Below are 13174 nucleotides of genomic sequence, written 5' to 3' on the forward strand. Positions count from 1 at the left end.
CCCGCCTCGGCCTCCCAAAGTGCTGGGATTACAAGCGTGAGCCACCGCGCCCAGCCAATAATGTTCTTTTTAAGCATTGTTTTCCTTCCGTAAAAGATATCCAGTATGGGATCACATATTGCATTTAGTTGGGAAATATAACTCAATTTCCAAGTATATCAGAATAATTCCATGAAAATTCCTTTGTAATTACATTAATCTAATCTATCTTTGTCAGTAAGTCAGTATCTGATATTTGACCTTAACTTCCTGTAGACTTATTGTCTGTGTCCATGTTAAATTGATGTGCTTGATACCAAAATCATCTTTTATTCTGCAGGTCACTTAGAAAATTGGAATTGTACCATGGAACTTCATAATAGATTCTCTGGGAGCAGACGAGAAGCATCATCTTAAAACCACAGCTCTTGCCAGTACATTTTTCTTTACAACTAGTTTTTGATACAACTGCACTGAACTGTTATTTTTGATGTTCAGCTTTCTTCTTTTAGAAGCATATTGCATGGCTACATTTTGTTAAAAAAAAACAAGTGTGATCTTAACGCTACTTCACTGTGACTGGAAGACTGCTGGAGAATTCAGAAAGTATATAGTATTTCTGTGTTAGAGCAAGCCGGCTTTGTAGCACATTTTACAAATGTGTGCCATTGAATATTGCACAGTGATGGAGTGGGAGGCAGATTTCCAGAGTTAATCCAAAATAAAATTAATCTGTCATTGATTGCCTTTACTGTGTTCTCATATGAAAAAAAAATTTAAATCATTTCAATAAAGCATTAAAAAAATGAATACAGGCTTTCTCTCAGTAGACTATAATGACTAGTAGGAGGGAAGATGTTCTGGTCTTTTAGTACCTTACAAAATGCTGATTAGGCACATGGCTTAGCTTATCAATGTATGTAATAACAACTTGATCACATGAATGTCAGTACACATAATACATTTCTTAAGGTTTTGGTGTGCCATCTGTCTACAGAACAGTTTTCATCAGCATGTGCAAAAACACAGATGGGGATTGTAGACTTTTTCTGAAAATGGTGGTGTATTCTCATGAGGGGCTGGGAGACCAGTGCAACGTTTTCCACACTGGGTTTGATTATGATTGTAAGTAAGATTTACCAGTAGGCCTGCAGCTAATGGGGGGGGGGGGGCAAAGGAGGGAATCAGCGACTTGTGGTCCTTGCATGCACTGCTAGGTGTCTAGCTTCATAGGACTTTGCCCAGTTTTCTTTTGCCTAGCTCTGCTGGTTATGAGGAGACATTTTTTTCTCGGTAGCTACTGCTGTCTCTCCTTTTACCACCTGCGCATTTGCCTTACATGCTGCCTGAGGATTTTCACAAATGGCATTGTGAATGTGTTGGTAGCTGTGGTCAAATTCTCTTTTGGAATCCCTCCGTGGGTCTAAAGCACAAAGGAGCCGGGCGCGGTGGCTCACGCTTGTAATCCCAGCACTTTGGGAGGCCGAGGCAGGCGGATCACGAGGTCAAGAGATGGAGACCACGGTGAAACCCCATCTCTACTAAAAATACAAAAAATTAGCCGGGCATGGTGGCGGGCGCCTGTAGTCCCAGCTACTCGGAGAGGCTGAGGCAGGAGAATGGCGTGAACCCGGGAGGCGGAGCTTGCAGTGAGCCGAGATTGCACCACTGCACTCCAGCCTGGGCGACAGAGCGAGACTCCGTCTCAAATAAATAAATAAATAAATAAATAAATAAATAAATAAATGAAGCACAAAGGTGTTTGATTTCATCTTCCTACATACATGTGGAATGACAAAAGACAGTCTGGGGTTTGGAGTCTTCCTCCATCCTTGCACATCTGAGGAGTGCTTCTAAATCAATAGGTTGGCAGCAATGGAGAAGGCTCTTAGGCAGTCACTTGGGTTCAATGAAACAGTGATACTATTGAAAGGAAAAACACAGGCAAATCATCACGCTAATTTTAAAAAACAAAAGCAATGCTAGAAGGAGGGTGGCGGGGGAGGGGAGTGAAAGGATCCTGTGTATTTTTCTGCTCTTTGAGCCTCTCATAGACTCTCAGGGTGTCTTTTTATTTTTAGCTCAATAAGTGTTTAATCTCCAGGCAAAATATACCTGCTTTCAGTATTTACTGCTTTTCACCAGCACCTCAAAGTCATACATTTAAAGATTGATTTTATTATTTTTTCATCTCATGAAATTGTTATATTTATAGTTGGATTTTTTTTCTGTCTGGCTGAAGATGGCAGATATAATAGAAAATTAAGAAAACAGCAGCAAAAAACAAAATATAAAAACATAAAGCTAAGATCTATAATCTTGCCATTCATTGATTACCATGATTGATATGTTGGTATAGTACACACTTCTAATCTTATGTTTTCCCTACATAAATATATGCAAAATATTTTTATCAAAACCATATCGTACTGATGAAGTCATTTAAGAAATATAATTGTCTTTCAATTAGAGGATTTTCTGTCTGGGATTTTTTTGTTGCCTCTTCACCCTTCAAGTCCTTCTGGAACGCATATGCTTCTCATAAGTGACTTCAGATGGAACCACCAACCTCCATCTCAGCAGTTTCCATAGGCAAACATTGCAGAATGCTGGGCATGTAATGTATTTCTAGTGAGCTGCATAGGATGAGAAGTGCGCCCTTTGTCTCCAAGGTCATAATGGCTCTGCTGACTTTAATACCTTTCACTGGAGCTAGTGAGGACAACTCGAAAATGCCAGAAAGAGAGAGAGCCCACTGCCCCATGATCTCAAATGAAAAAAAAAGAGAATACAGAAATCCCCCTATGCACCACCCCAGGTCCCTTTTGTGTTGTTTTTGCCAACACAGCAGCTTCCCTGCTATATATACCAGTTGCCCCTTTGTCCCCATCATACTAGATGCTACTCACCCTCTGTCAACAACCATGGGGAAGGTGAGCCTGTGGAGGTGCTGTGTCATGTCTATTGGGGGTCTGTGCTGTGTGGGGATGTTCCTTCCAGCTGACTGTCTACTGTCACCTTATTTCTACCTCAGATCACCTTCTATGAGGACCGAGACTTTCAGGGTCGCTGCTACAATTGCATCAGTGACTGCCCCAACCTGCGGGTCTACTTCAGCCGCTGCAACTCCATCCGAGTAGACAGCGGCTGCTGGATGCTCTATGAGCGCCCCAATTACCAGGGCCACCAGTACTTCCTGCGCCGAGGCAAGTACCCCGACTATCAGCACTGGATGGGCCTCAGCGACTCGGTCCAATCCTGCCGTATAATTCCTCATGTGAGTCTTGCTTCAACTCGACTGATGTGATAGCATCAATGATCCATGGCCATCAATTCCTGTTTATAAAAGTCAGTTTGTTCCAATGCAGGATGAATGTTCACACTAAGAATAGCAAGGCCTGACCCTCAAACATTAAAAAAAAAAAAAAAAAAAAAAAAGTGCCGGGCGCGGTGGCTCACGCCTGTAATCCCAGCACTTTGGGAGGCCGAGACGGGCGGATCACGAGGTCAGGAGATCGACACCATCCTGGCTAACACCGTGAAACCCCGTCTCTACTAAAAATACAAAAAATTAGCCGGGCGTGTTGGCGGGCACAGGTAGTCCCAGCTATTTGGGAGGCTGAGGCAGGAGAATGGCGTGAACCCGGGATGCAGAGCTTGCAGTGAGCCGAGATTGTGCCACTGCACTCCAGCCTGGGGGACAGAGCAAGGCTCCGTCTCAAAAAAAAAAAAAAAAAAAGTAACAATAATCTCTATTTTTCTTACTTAAGGACATCAATAATTGTTTTAGGGCATGGGAAATCACAACATAGCCTTTAAATTAAACTTGGTAGCATCTAGGTGATCCCTAATTTCTACATAAAAGTCACCTTATTCAGTAGTAAAAAAAAAAGAAAAAAAAGAAAAGAAAAGTCTATCTAGTTTATCTAGATAATTTTTTTTTTTGAGACAGAGTTTCGCTTTCGCTCTTGTTGCCCAGGCTGGAGTGTGATGGCACAATCTCAGCTCACCACAACCCCTGCCTCCCAGGTTCAAGCGATTCTCCTGCTTCGGCCTCCCTTGTAGCTGGGATTACGGTCATGTGCCACCATGCCCAGCTAATTTTGTATTTTTAGTAGAGACAGGGTTTCTCCATGTTGGTCAGGCTGGTCTCGAACTCCCGACCTCAGGTGATCCACCCACCTCGGCCTCCCAAAGTGCTAGGATTACAGGTATGAGCCACTGTGCCCGGCCATGATAATTATTTTTTAATGATGAAAAGTTAACAGACTATGGGATAACAATATAGGTATAATGTATTCTGACTGCATTGGAAATTTTTTTCACTACATTCTAGGACTCACTAGAACCTAGGAAAATATGTTTCAACTTGGATTTATAATTTCCAGGAGTCATTATCAACTAGTTTCTTAGAAATATCAGAGACACACAATTGATTAGGATTTCATAGAACATGGTCCTCACCAAAATGCTGCTTAATCTTTTTTAATCACGTGCAGCATGTGTTTCCACTTTCTGATGGCACCAAATTATGTGGTGTGACAAGGAGATTCAAGAATTGAAATCATGGCCAGGCTCAGTGGCTCACACCCGTAATCCTAGCACTTTGGGAGGCTGAGCTGGGCGGATCACTTGAGGTCAGGAGTTCAAGACCAGCCTGCCCAACATGGTGAAACCCTGTCTCTACCAAAATACAAAACATTAGCCAGGCATGGTGGTGCATGCCTGTAGTCCTGGCTAAGCAGGAGGCTAAGACAGGAGAATTGCTTGAACCCAGGAGTCGGAGGTTGCAGTGAGCCGAGATCATGCCACTGCACTCCAGCTGGGTGACAGAGCGAGACTTCATCTCAAAAAAAAAAAAATCAAATTTAGGCCAGAAAAATTTGCAGATGCACAAAGAGGTATAAATAAAATAGGCATTTCTTTGGGGCAAGAAACTCAAATGGCACAAATGACTTGGCAAAATGTCACTTGAAAAGACATGTGGACTCCGTGTAAATATAAATCACTGTAAATTATCAGTGCAAAAAGTGACTCAAAAACAAGCTTGATAAGACTCAATTATATGGAGTCAAAATGGAAATGAGAGTTGAAATCCTCACTACAGACTCACTGACTACAATTGTATTGATGGCTGCTTACAAATAACACACTTTTATTCCCTGTATTTTAATGTTTGTTTCTTCCACAACATCTCCAGTTCATTGATCAGGTCAGATTTATTTTAATATTTTTCCTAATTTGTTAGAATAACAACATTGAAAGTGGGTTCAGGGGAGAAACACTTTATCAACTGGTTTAAAAAACCATGTTTCAACCAGGTGCAGTGGCTCACACCTGTAATCCCAACATTTTGGGAGGCCAAGGTGAGAGAATCACTTGAGCCCAGGGATTCAAGACCAGCCTGGGCAACATAGTAAGACTCCCTCTCTACAAAAAAATTTTTAAAAATAAATTAGCTGGGTGTCGTGGTGTACACCTGTGATCCCAGCTACTTGGGGGGCTGAGGTGGGAGGACTGCTTAAGCCCAGGAGGTGAAAGTTGCAGTGAGCAGTGATCTTGCCACTGTACTCCAGCCTGGGCAACACAGCATAACCTTTATCTCAAAAATAAAATAAAAGCCATGCTTCATGAAGATGCAGACTGATTGTGTCACTTTCGTTGACACCCAAGGATGCATGCTGTTTATTTTTCTTCTTTTGTTTATTGCCATGACAGACCAGCTCGCACAAGTTAAGGCTGTACGAGAGAGATGACTACCGAGGCCTTATGTCTGAGCTCACTGATGACTGCGCCTGTGTTCCAGAACTCTTCCGTCTCCCTGAGATCTATTCCCTCCACGTACTGGAGGGCTGCTGGGTCCTCTATGAAATGCCCAACTACCGGGGGCGGCAGTATCTGCTGAGGCCTGGGGACTACAGGAGGTACCACGACTGGGGGGGTGCAGATGCCAAAGTCGGCTCTTTGAAACGGGTCACCGATTTGTACTGAGCTGTGCCTGCCTTGTTATGATCCCCATAGAAATGCAATAAATATACAAATTGTGTTCCCTGCACTAAGTGGCTCTTGTTTATCTTTATTTATTTATTTTATAATTTGTTTTGTTATGGAGTCTTGCTCTGTCACCAGGCCGGAGTGCAATGGCGCTATCTCGGCTCACTGCCACCTCCGCCTCCCAGGTTCAATTGATCCTCCTGCCTCAGCCTCCCAAGTAACTGGGATTACAGGCATGCACCACCACACCCGGCTAAGTTTGTAGTTTTAGTAGAGACGAGGTTTCACCATGTTGGCCAGGCTGGTCTCAAACTCCTGACCTCAGGTGATCTGCCCGCCTCGGCCTCCCAAAGTGCTGGGATTACAGGCATGAGCGATCGTGCCCGGCCCTTATCTTTAAATAATAACTGAATTCTAATAGATGGCGACCCCTGGCAACTTACTTGACCCTGAAAGATGTTTTGGATGTCCACTCATTTCCTAGTCAGGCAATGGTATTTACAGAATATCCATTCCTGTCATGGAAAGGAGAGAGAAGCGACAATTTCTACCTTTCATGACCTACAGTCTGAAGGAAAGAAGAAAGATGAGCATAACAAAAAATACTTTAGAACTCACAGAAAGGAAAAAATACAGGACCCATCGTGGCTTGTGGCTGGAATGCCAAACACAAGGGATTGCTGGAAGGATTATGGAAGCTGAAGTCTCAGGTAAGGTTTTAGTCAAGAGAAAATGTGGGCTGGGCGCAATGGCTCAAGCCTGTAATCCCAGCACTTTGGGAGGCCGAGGCGGGCGGCTCATTTGTGCTCAGGATTTCAAGACCAGCCTGGTTAATATGGTGAAACTCCGTCTCTGTAAAAAAAATGCAAAAAAATTAGCCTGGCGTGGTGGTGCGTGCCTGTAGTCCCCGCCACTCAGGAGGCTGAGGCAGGAAAATTGATTGAACCTGGGAGGCGGAGCCTGCTATGAGCTGGGAACGTGCCATTGCACTCCAGCCCAGGGGATAGAGTGAGACTTCGTCTCAAAAAACAAAACAAAAAACAGGGAGAGAAAAAATGCATGAAGAGAAGAATTTTTTGTTTTGTTTTTTGAGACAGGGTCTCACTCTGTCGCCCAGGCTGGAGTTTGGTGGCATGATCTCGGCTCACTGTAACCTCCGCCTCCAGGGCTCAAGTGATTCTCCTGCCTCAGCTTCCCGAGTAGCTGGGATTAAGGGTGTGAACCACCACGCCCTGCTAATGTTTGTATTTTTAGTAGAGATGGGGTTTCACCATATTGGCCAGGCTAGTCTCAAACTCCTGACCTCAGGTGATCCACCTGCCTCGGCCTCCCAAAGTGTTGGGATTACAGGCGTGAGCCACCGCGCCCAGCTGGAGAGAGGAGTTCTAAAGAGAACTTCCACGTAGAGAAGGGCAAGCCTGCTTCACTAGGCAATCTGGTAGCAAAAGTGTTAAACCAAGAGTTAAATGGCCTACCTCTGCTACTTACTAGTAGAGTAACCAACCCAGCCCAATTTTCCGGGGACTCTCCCAATTTTAGCACTTAAAGTCTTCCATCCCAGAAAGCCCCTCAGTGTCAGGTGACCCCAAATGGTTGGTTACCCCACTTTCTAGCTTATCTCTTTGAGCACGTCACTTCTTACCATCTCTGTGCCTAAATTACCTTACTGAAAACTGAAAGTGATAATAAATTCCTGCTTCACTAAATCCCAGGATAATCACAATGAAATTATGGGAAAAGATTGTGAGCAAATTTTGTTACCTTTAAATTACTATACAAATGTAAGAATTTAATATATCCACAGTGTCTTCTCAAATTCAGTATCACAATGCAGTCATCGTGTTGGACTCCAATATGAATTTTTATCAAGACTAAATTACTGAAGACTCTGGCTGGGTGCAGTGGCTCACACCTATAATCCCAGCATTTTGGGAGGCCATGGTGGATGGATTGCCTTAGCCGAGGAGATCAACACTACCAGCCTGGGCGACAACGTGAGACCCTGTCTCTTTAAAAAAAAAAAAAAAAAAAAAAAGGACTCAACTATATGTAGAGTGAGTGATTAATGTTTGCTATCCCACATATCTCTGGGATTTTTTCCCACTGTAATAGAGCTGCACGTTCTTTGTATATGAATTTTACGTTAGTGGAGTTCTTTATGAAACAAAAAGCAAGATGAGATACTACTTCACATTTACTAGGATGGCCATAATCAAAAAGAAAGCTAATAATGTGTTGGTGAGGATGTGAGAAAATTGAAGGTCCCATACACTGTTGGTGGGAAAAAATGTAACAAAAAACAAAGTAAAATGATGTGCTGCTTTGGAAAATAGTCTGGCAGGTCCTCAGAAGGTTAAACATAGCTGGGAGCGGTGGCTCATGCCTGTAATCCCAACACTTTGGGAGGCCGAGACAGGCGGATCACGAGGTCAGGAGATAGAGACCATCCTGGGTAACACGGTGAAACCCTGTCTCTACTAAAAATAAAAAAAAAAAAAAAGCAGAGCGTGGTGGTGGGCACCTATAGTCCCAGCTATTCGGGAGGCTGAGGCAGAAGAATGGCGTGAACCCGGGAGGCAGAGCTTGCAGTGAGCCGAGATTCTGCCAAGATTGCGCCACTGCACTCCAGCCTGTTCGACAGAGCGAGACTCTATCTCAAAAAAAAAAAAAAAGGAATTAAGTATCTGTCGGTGCGGCGCTCATGCCTGTAATCCCGACACTTTGAGAGGCTGAGGAGGGGGAATCACGAGGTCAGGAGTTCAAGACCAGCCATGGCCAACATGGTAAAACCCCGTCTCTACTAAAAATACAAAAAATTAGCTGGGCTTGGTGGCGGGCGTCTGTAATCCCAGCTACTCAGGAAGCTGAGGCAGGAGAATTGCTTGAACCTGGGAGGTGGAGGTGGCAGTGAGCCAAGATCGTGCCACTGCACTCCAGCCTGGGAGACAGTGTGAGACTCTGTCGCAAAAAAAAAAAAAAAAAAAAAAAGGGATTAAGTATCAACTCATGTTACAATATGGTGAACTTTTAAAACATGCTATCTGAAAAAAACCCATTGGAGATTGCATATTTTATAATTCCATTTTTATGAAATTTCCAAAATAAGCAAATGGATAATGAAGATTAGTGGTTGCCTAGCACTGGGGTGGAAAAAGGGAGTGGTAACTGGGGAGAAATAGGGAATGACTGCTAAGGGGTAAAGGATTTTTTTGTGGGGGGGTGATGATAATGTTCTGAAATTGATTGTGGCATTGGTTGAACAACTCTGTAAACACACAAATAGCCACTAAATTGTACACTTTTAATTGGTGATTTGTATGGTATGTAAATTATATCTCAAATAAAAAATACTGAGCTGCAATTCCAGAATGTTAGTTTTTTTCCCAAATTTATATAAGCAAAAATAATGCTCTGTCCCAGTTGACTTCTTTGTAAAAATTGATAAGCTGATTTTAAAATCCATATGGAGTTGCAAGGGACCCAGAATAGCCAAAACAGCCTTGAGAAAGAAAAAAAAGCAGGAACATTCACACTTCCCAATTTCAAAATTTACCACAAAACAATGGTAATCAAGATAGTGGGGTACTAGCATAAGGATAGACATATAGACAGATGGAATAGAATTGCGAGTTTAGAAGTAAACCTATATGTCTATGTTCAATTGATTTTTTTTTTATTTTACATACCCCTGGGTGGAGATTTATCAACTGATCTTTGACAAAGATGCTAAGACCATTCAATGGGGAATAAATAATCTTTTTAATAAATAGTACTGGGACTACTGGATATCCACATGCAAAATGAAGCTGGACCCAAATCTCACACCATACATAAAAATTAACTCAGGGCCAGATGCAGTGGCTGATGCCTGTAATACTAACACTTTGGGAGGCTGAGGCTGGTAGATTGCTTGAGCCCAGGAATTTGAGACCAGCCTGGGGAACATGGCAAAACCCTGTCTCTAACAAAAAATACAAAAAATTAGTTGAATGTGGTGGCACACACCTGTAGTCCCAGCTACCCAGGAGGCTGAGGTGGGAGGACTGCTTGAGCCCAGGAAGTAGAGGTTGCAGTGAGCTGTGGCCATGCCACTATACTCTAACCTGAATGACAGAGTGACACCCTGTCTCAAAAAACAAAATAAAACAAAACAAAAAACAAAAGAAAAGGAAGAGAAAAGAAATCAGCCTTCCACCAATTAATAAATTGACCAATCCACTAGAATATATTGGAATCCCTGTTAAAGCCCAAGATGCACAGAATTTACAGGGATTGAATAGGTTATTTGGGTGCAGACCTTGTGGAAATTCAAAAAAATAAAAGCATGACAATGGACCTACTATGACAAGTGTATAATTTAGAGAAGATACAAGATATGCACACCTGAAGAGATAACATCTAAAACAAACCATCAGTGTATAAGGAGACAATTAGCTTAGGCCTTGAGGCAGACGGACTTGAGTTCTATTCCCAGTTCTTTCACTCACTAGCTATGTGTACCTTTCGGATTCGTTTCTCCCTAGTGATCAGTACTGTGATTAGACTTGGTGGACCAGGACCCCCAGACTGGACTGGGTGCTTCAGAGAACTTCCGTCTTGTTTCTTGTAGCTGAACTCTTCCCAATGGGGCAGGAATCTGTGGGATCAGGGGACATCCCCACACCTCTCCTTCTAGACCACACTCTTTATACCTGGATCTTCAAAATTCCCTCCACTTAGACCCAAGATCATGTCCGAGACTTAAGAGGGAGTCTTCCCCAGGCCTGTCCTCCCGGGCACGCTGATAGCCACAGGCTGCTGTTTGAGGAGAGGGCATATAGATAGAACTTGGACATGTGAGAGACTGGGAAGAAAGGAGGGTACTTCATGGAGTCGGGAGGGGCTCTATTTATGCTCTAGGCATAATATCTCTCAAATATTAGGGGTAGCCCTGGTGTTAATTGGGCTGAGTTGGCTACATGATGTAGCTTGTATAAGATTCCTGGTACGACGTCTGGAACATACTAGACACTCATGATGCAGTAGGCTATCATTAAGTATTACTATTTTTATCATTGTGAGCCAAATGAGTGCTCCAAAGTTTGCTGCAGGTTCAGTCCCACCCACTTAAGCAAAGGCAGACGTGGCATAGTTCAGCAGGGTCCTGTCAATGATGCAATGATGTACTGATGAACTCAGGAGGCTTCGTATGGAAAACATATAGCTGGTTACCAGAGAGCCAGGAAAAGAAGTCTGCAGAAAGGATGCACAGCTATAACACAATGAGGGATAAAAGTTAAAATATGCAGAAGCACACACACTCTCTCTCTCTCTCTCCCAAGTCTCTGTTACAGCTGATGAATAACCCTGGCTTTTGCATCCTCAGTCCTCTGGCCACAGTGAGATGAGTTTAGAACAGGGGCTTGTCATGAACTTATGGTAACGTGTTCTGGGGAGGATTTCCCTACTATTGGCATATTCCATTGCAAATGACCACTTGTGAGTGCAACGGTGACCACTCTGATCTGCAGTCCTGCCTCAGGTGCGGCAACCTGGTGTATACAGGTGGACAGCAAGGGCTGGATGCTCTGCTAGAGCAGATACATCAACCACCAGCACATCAACAACTCCATCTGCTCAGACTGCACAGTCCCCACATAGGTTACTCTTCCTCGTACTCATCATTGACTGTGATATCAAAATTACCAAACAGAAGATCTTTGCTAAATTAAACAAAAGTGTTCCCATATACGAAATTATCCGGCCAGGAGTTGTGGCTCACACCTGTAATCTCGACACTTTGGGAGGCCAAGGAGGGCAAGACCCAGGAGTTCGAGATCAGCCTAGGCAAATGGTGAAACCCCATCTCAACAAAAAATAAAAATAAAAATAAAAATTAGCTGGGTGTGGTGGTGGTGCATACCTGTATTCCCAGCTACTCGGGAGGCTAGATGGAAGGACCGTTTGAGCTCAGGAGGTCAAGGCTGAGCTTTGATCATGCCACTGCACTCCAGCATGGACAACAGAGTGAGACCCTGTCTCAAAAGAAAAAAAAAATGAAATTATCCATTGATCATGTTTAGTCTCTATACCATAAACAAAAGTGTAGGCAGTATGACAGAGCCCAGAAACAGGCCAGGCATAATGGCTCACGCCTATAATCCTAGCACTTTGGGAGGCTGAGGCAGGAAAGTCACTTGAGGCCAGGAGTTTGATCCCAGCCCAACATAGAGAGACCCTGTCTCTACCTAAAAGAAAAAAAATGCATAGAAACATACATTTTTTAAATTTTTTTTAAATTTCAACTTTTATTTTAGATGCAGGGGGTATATGTACAGCTTTGTTACGTAGGTATATGGCACCCAGGTAGTGAGCATAGTACCCAACAGGTAGTTTTCAGTCCACACATCCCTTCTTCCCTACCCCCTCTAGTAGTCCACAGTGCCTATTGTTCCCATGTTTATGTCCATGTGTGCTCAAGGTTTAGCTCCCACTTATAAGTGAGAACATGTGGGATGTGGTTTTCTGTTCCCTTGAGATTATGGCCTCCAGTCCCATCCATGTTGCTGCAATGGAAAGAATTTTATTCTTTTTACGGCTGTGTAGTATTGCATAGTGTATATGTACCACGTATTTTATCCAATACACCATTTATGGGCACCTAGGTTGATTCCATGTCTTTGCTATTGTGAATAGCATGGTGATGAACATATGAGTGTGTGTGTGTGTCTTTTTGGTATGATGGTCTATTTTCCTTTGGGAACATATCCGGTAATGGGATTGCTGGGTTGAATGGTAGCTCTGTTTTAGGTTCCTTGAGAAGTGTCCAAACTGCTTTCCACAGTGGCTGAGCTAATGTACAACCCAGCAACAGTGTATAAGTGTTCCCTTTTCTCCACAGCCTTACCAGCATCTGTTGTTTCTTGGCTTTTTGATAATAGCCATTCTGACTAGTGTGAGATGGTATCTCACTGTGGTTTTGATTTGCATTTTTCTGAAGAGTAGTAATGAGCATTTGTTCATATATTTGTTGGCCACTTGTATGTCTTCTTTTAAGAAATGTCTGTTCACATCCTTTGCCCATTTTTTAGTGGGGTTGTTTTTTTCTGCTTGTTGAACTGTTTAAGTTCCTTATAGATTGTGGATATCAGACCTCTGCCAGATGCATAATTTGCAAATAATTTCTCCCATTCTGTAGGTTTTCTGTTTACTTTGTTAATAG

The 13174-nt window shown here is 43.1% G+C and overlaps 2 protein-coding genes and 1 long non-coding RNA gene across 4 annotated transcripts in view; 2 read left to right on the forward strand and 1 right to left on the reverse strand.

Annotated features, from left to right (window-relative positions):
* Nucleotides 1-721, forward strand: part of CUNH2orf80 (chromosome unknown C2orf80 homolog) — a 26511-nt gene extending 25790 nt beyond the window's left edge. The window contains exon 10 of the mRNA XM_058439091.1: nt 320-721. Coding sequence (XP_058295074.1) covers nt 320-328 — 9 coding nt within the window. The 3' untranslated portion in view covers nt 329-721. The remainder of the gene's footprint in view (nt 1-319) is intronic.
* A 2149-nt stretch (nt 722-2870) lies between these two features.
* Nucleotides 2871-6034, forward strand: CRYGA (crystallin gamma A). Its single transcript, XM_032753341.2, has 3 exons — nt 2871-2912; nt 3014-3256; nt 5698-6034. Exons 1-3 carry the CDS (start codon nt 2904-2906, stop codon nt 5968-5970), a joined length of 525 nt encoding a protein of 174 aa, XP_032609232.1. The 5' UTR covers nt 2871-2903; the 3' UTR covers nt 5971-6034.
* Nucleotides 6035-11077: 5043 nt separating this feature from the next.
* The window catches only part of LOC131383510 (uncharacterized), a 33141-nt gene continuing 31044 nt past the window's right edge, over nt 11078-13174 (reverse strand). For both annotated transcript variants that reach the window (XR_009213596.1, XR_009213595.1), the window contains 2 exons: nt 11876-11987; nt 11078-11224 (listed from right to left, as the gene is read on the reverse strand). This is a non-coding gene — a long non-coding RNA (uncharacterized LOC131383510). The remainder of the gene's footprint in view (nt 11225-11875; nt 11988-13174) is intronic.

Source organism: Hylobates moloch, unplaced genomic scaffold, assembly GCF_009828535.3.
Source record: "Hylobates moloch isolate HMO894 unplaced genomic scaffold, HMol_V3 SCAFFOLD_1, whole genome shotgun sequence".
Lineage (NCBI taxonomy): Eukaryota > Metazoa > Chordata > Mammalia > Primates > Hylobatidae > Hylobates > Hylobates moloch.

What these genes read in the sequence shown, in the direction of transcription:
- CRYGA (XM_032753341.2), top strand. An exon ending in CCTGCCGTATAATTCCTCAT is followed by an intron (nt 3,257 to 5,697) that starts GTGAGTCTTGCT and finishes TTGCCATGACAG; the next exon opens with ACCAGCTCGCACAAGTTAAG.